This window comes from Nelumbo nucifera, chromosome 3 (assembly GCF_055504915.1).
Source record: "Nelumbo nucifera cultivar China Antique chromosome 3, China Antique-T2T, whole genome shotgun sequence".
Lineage (NCBI taxonomy): Eukaryota > Viridiplantae > Streptophyta > Magnoliopsida > Proteales > Nelumbonaceae > Nelumbo > Nelumbo nucifera.
The window spans coordinates 109286778-109292820 of record NC_142651.1 but is presented as its reverse complement, the minus strand read 5'-3'; the positions used below and the strand labels follow the sequence as shown (position 1 = coordinate 109292820).

At 38.8% G+C, this 6043-nt stretch overlaps 1 protein-coding gene across 2 annotated transcripts; it reads right to left on the bottom strand.

The window, feature by feature from the left end:
- Positions 1 to 856: 856 nt before the first annotated feature.
- LOC104607090 (putative boron transporter 2) lies at positions 857 to 5765 on the bottom strand. Of its 2 annotated transcripts, none has more exons than XM_010272597.3 (12): positions 4893 to 5765; positions 4718 to 4800; positions 4280 to 4472; positions 4057 to 4195; positions 3606 to 3771; positions 3274 to 3440; positions 2901 to 3074; positions 2698 to 2793; positions 2356 to 2493; positions 1778 to 2097; positions 1432 to 1699; positions 857 to 1328 (listed from the first exon to the last, which is right to left on the bottom strand). In XM_010272597.3, exons 1-12 carry the CDS (start codon positions 4994 to 4996, stop codon positions 1035 to 1037), a joined length of 2142 nt encoding a protein of 713 aa, XP_010270899.1. In that variant the 5' UTR covers positions 4997 to 5765; the 3' UTR covers positions 857 to 1034. The 2 variants fall into 2 exon arrangements, with proteins under 2 accessions (XP_010270899.1, XP_010270898.1); XM_010272596.3 differs by having other exon boundaries at positions 1778 to 2100; positions 4893 to 5453.
- Between the last annotated feature and the right edge of the window lie 278 nt (positions 5766 to 6043).

The window sequence follows — 6043 nt, the reverse complement described above, 5'->3', positions numbered from 1 at the left end:
AAATCGCCATACAAAATTTACGAGGAAAATCAATTATAATCACTCAATGGAGTATTATCATTTACTGGGGAATTTTTTTATAAATAAAAATTTTAAGGCAAAATAAAGGAGATTATCAATTATGTCTTTAGGAATTAAGGCCCTGTTTGGTTTGCAGGAATAGGGGTCTGGAATCGGAATCGGAATGGACTATTCTGGTTCCAACCTTATGGTTGGGCAGAATCGGAATCCCATTCCTATTCCTGCTGGAATGCATTCCCCAATTTGAAGGAATAAAATCTCATTCCTGTTTATTCCAATTCACATTCCCATTCCTGTCTGAAGACTCTGAACCAAACAGATTAGGGGAATAGACCATTCCGATTCTGATTTGAAAGGACTTCCATTCTGATTCCAACTTCAAACCAAACAGACCCTAAATGATTTCAGGCGCTTTGGATTTGGATTTGGGTGCAAAAGGTACACTAATCTTTGGCAAATGCGTTCACCGTATTTTATTGTTCTGTTTGTAACATGACTTTGTTTACCTGCACAACTGGTAGTCAAACTGTTTGGCATCCATGACAGAACATTTCAATGGAGAATATGCCAGTAATTCATCTACCCAGCAAAACATATACACCATTTGACTCTTTTACTGCAATTTGGTGCACACAACTTGCTTTGTATTTTACTGGGTTCATTTTGTTGGATTGGAATGATGAAGCTTCTACTGTTTTCTCCGCTCTGAAGTATTGGTATACATGGTCTCTTACTCTCTTATGGGAATAGCGATTGTTGGAAGAAGAAGACTCAACAATGTGTTGTACGTTGTAAGTTGTATTAGGCATTGTTAGAAGAAGAAGAACCAAGAACGTTAAAAGCAGAAAAACATTCACTTGCATTATTTATACATAACCATGATTACAGATTTCTCTAGAAATTGCAGAATAAAGAAGATTTTACATTGATGTCAGCCACAGGCCAAGTAAACAAGAAGAAAAACTGCCAGAAGTTCTTTACCAAACAAGTCTATCATCTTAGTGATTTCTAAGTTAAATACAAGGACTTTGTCCCAAATTAGATGGTCTTCCTTCACTAGTTCTTGGACTCTGGTGGCCTCTTCCGCCAAGCCAAGGACTTGGATCCCCTCTCAGTTCATTTAAACGAGGGCTATATGTCTTCTCTGAGAACCGAGGGCTTTGTAAGGTTTTTGGGTTGTTCGCTGGAGTTGCAGTGGAGCTCGTTACCTTTGAACTGCAGGTGCGCCTAATCTCACCCCTACTTCGAGTAATCATATCATCTAGAAGCTCTCCCTCTGCTAAAGCTCTGATAACCATGTCTCCCTCCTGAAGTCCACATCAGGTTCCAAAAGCATGAGCTATAAGCATTTGATAATGAATGAAGTTCAACTCATAAAAACTTGTTTCAAATATTTCAGTTAAAGCTTACAGTTGCTAGGTTGAATGGTAAAGCTGGTGACTCCTCGTACTCTGCTGCATCTAAATCTTGCAGGTGGGCTCCTTTGAAAAACTTGGGTAGAAGGTATTGCCTCACAGGAACCAGAAGCATGATCATCAAAGGGAAAAGAACCCCAGCAATTGGGATCCATGTAATCCCAAAGCATATGAACAAATAAACCGACTGGAAGACTGTAAAAGTTGCAATTATCCTGAAGGGCACCGTTTCCACAAAAGTTGCGTGGTACTCCTCAAGCACTCTGCAGTCATTGAAAGGTCCAGTTATTTTCTTTGGATGAAGTGAAATGTAGAATGAAGATGTAAAGATAAGAGTTTACTTGAATCTTCTGCTTGGAGCAGTGAAAAGCAAAAGGATCCTTTCCCAGAATTGATTGCCAGGTAAGCTTTCAATGGCCATGAAGGCAAAGTAGCCCCAAAGCACAGAGGTTGGAATCTTTTTAAGGACAGGCATGGCTGCCACACAGCCTCCAACCATTAAAGCTTGAAGTAAATTGCTCAGTCGCTGTTCTTTGACCTCAACTGGAAGAAGGTCATCAATCTCCTTTTCAACATCAAATACAGTCTCATTAACAGGGGCATCAATATTCCCCATGCTTGAAGCCATTTGAATTGTTGACTCCTTCAGATCCTTTAATCCCTGCTGAAGAAACTCGGATACTTAGGCAAGCTTGTGAGATTCTGTAACTCAGAAGTCAGAATTAAATGGGAAAAGCTATACAAACTAGAATTAGGAAGCTCAGCAATTAGAGATCATTGCTTTTGGTTTATGTATGAATCAGCTTAATCATGACCAGGATGAGCCACTGCTGACTCCACTAAGTCACAACCTTGTGCAAATAACCGAGAATATGGACTAGTCCTGGCAGTTTCTAATGTAGGCAGTTAGATGTCATACTCGAGCTGATGCCTCCTGGTAGATCAATGGAGTCTGCATCTGGTGGTAGGCTTCTTGCATACTTCCATATAATTGTCCTAAGCTTGAGTTCTTACTCATACTTTTCCGTGCTGTGGCAACAAGCCGATTACGTAACAACTGCAGTGTAAGCAGATCATATTATAAATGAAAGTTATATTTGCAAGTGATAAAAAAGAGGCACAAGAAACACCAATTCAACCAGGTCCAACATACATTAACATAGAACACCATACAATTAAGATACCTACTGAACTATGAATAGTGGATATGCTCATGCAGCATTGTGGTTGATCTTCATAGAAGTGGTTTGGGATGATTTACCTGGTGCTTAAGAGTCGCCAGACTCTTTGTATGCATAGGAGATTGTGGGATAACACCATTTGATGGAGGGATTCCAAGAAGACCACACAAGATGACCTGTCATTTGAACACAAGATTCATATGTTTATGAAGATTAAGTAGCATGTACCACAATAAGTAAAACCAACGCCAAACTGGATAAAGGATGAAGTAAAGTTGTTTACCATGAACCCAAGAAGAAGTAAATCATAATGAAAAGAAGGTGGCTTTCTCAAATTAAATTCTTTCTGTTGAGCAAGTTGGGATGCTACACTATGGTCAAAATAGTAAAGCACTGCAATCATTGTTGCTGGAATAAAAGCTCCAATTATATAGAGAAGAGGCACATTTAGCATATCCTGTCAGTTTTAAGAATAAACTGTCAGTAGGTACTAGTTCCACCTAATGGACTGAGATCCTTACAGTTCTCACAATCAACTTATCCAGAAAAAGAATTAATACACCAAGGTGAAAGAAGCAGGAAAATGAAAACAGGAAGAGGCTGTTCTTTTATCAATACTAAAAGCATCAAGAAAGAACAAAGTAAACTAGACATGCCTTAATTACTGTCCAGTTTTCATAGGCACCGGGAGACCATGGATTTGGACTAAAAAGGCGCCGAGGAATCCCCCTTGGAATACTACTAGCTGGTATGTAGGAAATAGCAGTCCAGACTAGAACCATCAATGGCACACCATAGTCTGCTATGAAGCCTCGAAGCCAGCCTGAAAAAGGATCCAATTGTCATATCTTTTTTCAAAGAAAATGGGGATAAAGCCGAATAAAAAAACAACTACCTTTTCCTTTCCTCGATGGAGAAGGACAAATAAAGCCAAGTCATTGTAAAACAACTTAGGTTTAAAATAAGTTAAATTTGAGCATGTACTTACCAGATCCATATCGCCATGACCGTGCTTTTCGGCTTCTTAATGCAGTAAAAAGAAGGCCGAATGACAATACTAAAGCAAACATTCCATTCGCAAACCTCCATGATGGTATGAGTTCTGTTAATTTTGGATTTTCTCTCTGGGGTATACAGAACTCATCCACAAGTCCCTAAAAAAACAATACATATCATAATAATTTGAATCAAATTACTGAATTGCATCCAACTAATTCATCAGACTGATTCAGAAGCATGCCAAACCAACAAGAAATTCTTCTACATTAACAACTACAATAGTCAGAATATCCTAGATAAAACTACTTTACTCTGATTTGAGGATCTTGATCATTAGTGTGAAAAGCAGTATTTGTATATATCTCCTTTTTTTAAAAGAATTTAACAGTAAACCAAGAAAAATAGTAAAGAAATGAAAAATGAAGCATCATAGTTATTACTTTAATAGCTTGCTGCATGAAGAGCATTGCAATGAGAAGACCAAACATTTCTCCAGCCAACCGAGTAAACCTATTGATAATGGAGCAAGCCCCTAAAATAGCCAGCAAGAACAGCAAGATTGCAGTCCACACACATACCCTGCCAGAAGGTCACATAATTCTGAAACACTGAAAACTCAATATGTACATATATAAAACAGGAGGAAATAAGTCAATAACTTACCACCCAGTCCATGCTAGAAAAAGTTCTGGTCCCAAATCAGGTATATCCTTAGCAAAGTTAAACATGAATGTGTACATGAGCACAGTAGGCTCTGCCACGCCAAGAATCAGCAAGGGCTGGCCTCCAATGATAGAATGTATAATCCCACATAATGCTGTAGATGCTAATGTTTGAACTGCTGTTAGAATCCCATCTGCCAATACCAGATGGAGTACATGAGCTATAAAGCTTAAAAGGTTTTCTATTGTTATTTCTATTTCTTTTTCCATTCGGTAGAAGAGAATGCTTCCATAAATAGCTTTAGATTATTAGAAGGCAACTGCACCGATACTGTGTCAAAACTCAAAACTCTAGCTTGAGATCATGAGAGGGTTACCAGCAGAGCTAAAAAAAAGAAAACAGAATTTAAATAACAGTATTGATTTATGAATCGAGTACCTGTATTTCTGCCCAATTGTTCACCGAATGAAATGACTGGAATCGCAGAAGAGAAGAATATGTACGTGGTGGGCGCCAAAATCCTGAAACAAGTTGAAGAATGTTACCAAGCTAATAATCGCCACCATATTATAACATCATGAAAGGCTTCGTTATACCAGAGACTAATACATACCTGAAGCCTGCCTTGACACCACTACTCCAATCTTGCTTGTAACACATCAACCTTCCATGGAGGTCACTCTTGATTCCGCGAAAAGGGACGAAGGTCTCTTCCATCTTGTTTGGCAACTCAGTCAACTGGGTACTCTTTCTTCAATGGCTCAGGAGAAGGAAGGGTGACATTAGAGGGACCGGCGATTTAATATCCGGATAAATTACATTATTTGAGTATTGCAGAAGGTGAGAAAGTGCAATCCTAACAAACACTGAACAGAGAAGGGCAGATATGTATTCAGGGAATACAAACAAACATCGAGCCAGCAACAGAATTACATAATCCAATCCCACCGAAAGACTCTAGCTCAACCAGACAAACCAAGCCCGAAGACCCACAAACAGAAGACAGAAAATTTAAAAAGGCAAGAACACCGAATGATTACACACAAACAGGTTAATCGTTTTGCTTGCATTGAAGTTGTTCTTCAAGACAATGTGAGCACAGGGGAGGTCTAAGAGGAAAGCTCCATATATATAACCTCGAAAAGGATTGAAAATGGAACTGTAGATTCGATGCAGAGAATGCAATGTGGGTCAGAAGGGAATAAAAGGAATCAAGGAAGTTCGGTGGCAGTGCCCAACAGAAAACACAAATTTAGAAATTAGAAATACAGACTGAGCCCACAAGCTAAAGGCAAGAAAAAGAAAAATTAAGAGATAAGAACAGATTAAAAACAAGAGGCTCAAAGTAAGTAATGGCAATGTCGTAGACCACAACCAACTCAAGTACTTTGAGAGGGAAAAAAAGAAGAGAGAAAGCTCTCAAGTCATTTTTTCTTCGTGCTGTGGAGAGAGAGAGGGCGCCAGTCCATATCAAGCTGGCGTACGTAAACCTTTTTGAGAAATGGAGCAACTTCTCAAGAAGTAGAAAAGTGGAATCTCTGTTAGTCTCTAATGTATCTTCTTTCGTTGTTAAAATTATTTACTTTTTGGCTTTAATCTCAGGATCTGTTTATAGTTTATACCTCGGATACTCGGATAACAGAATCCCCGGTCAATGCATGGTTGTTGTTGTTACACCGTATTAAAATTATCTCGCCAAATAACCAATTACAATGTAATGATGTATCCCAAATGACAGAACGGCCCCAAAGATGTGATTCTTGT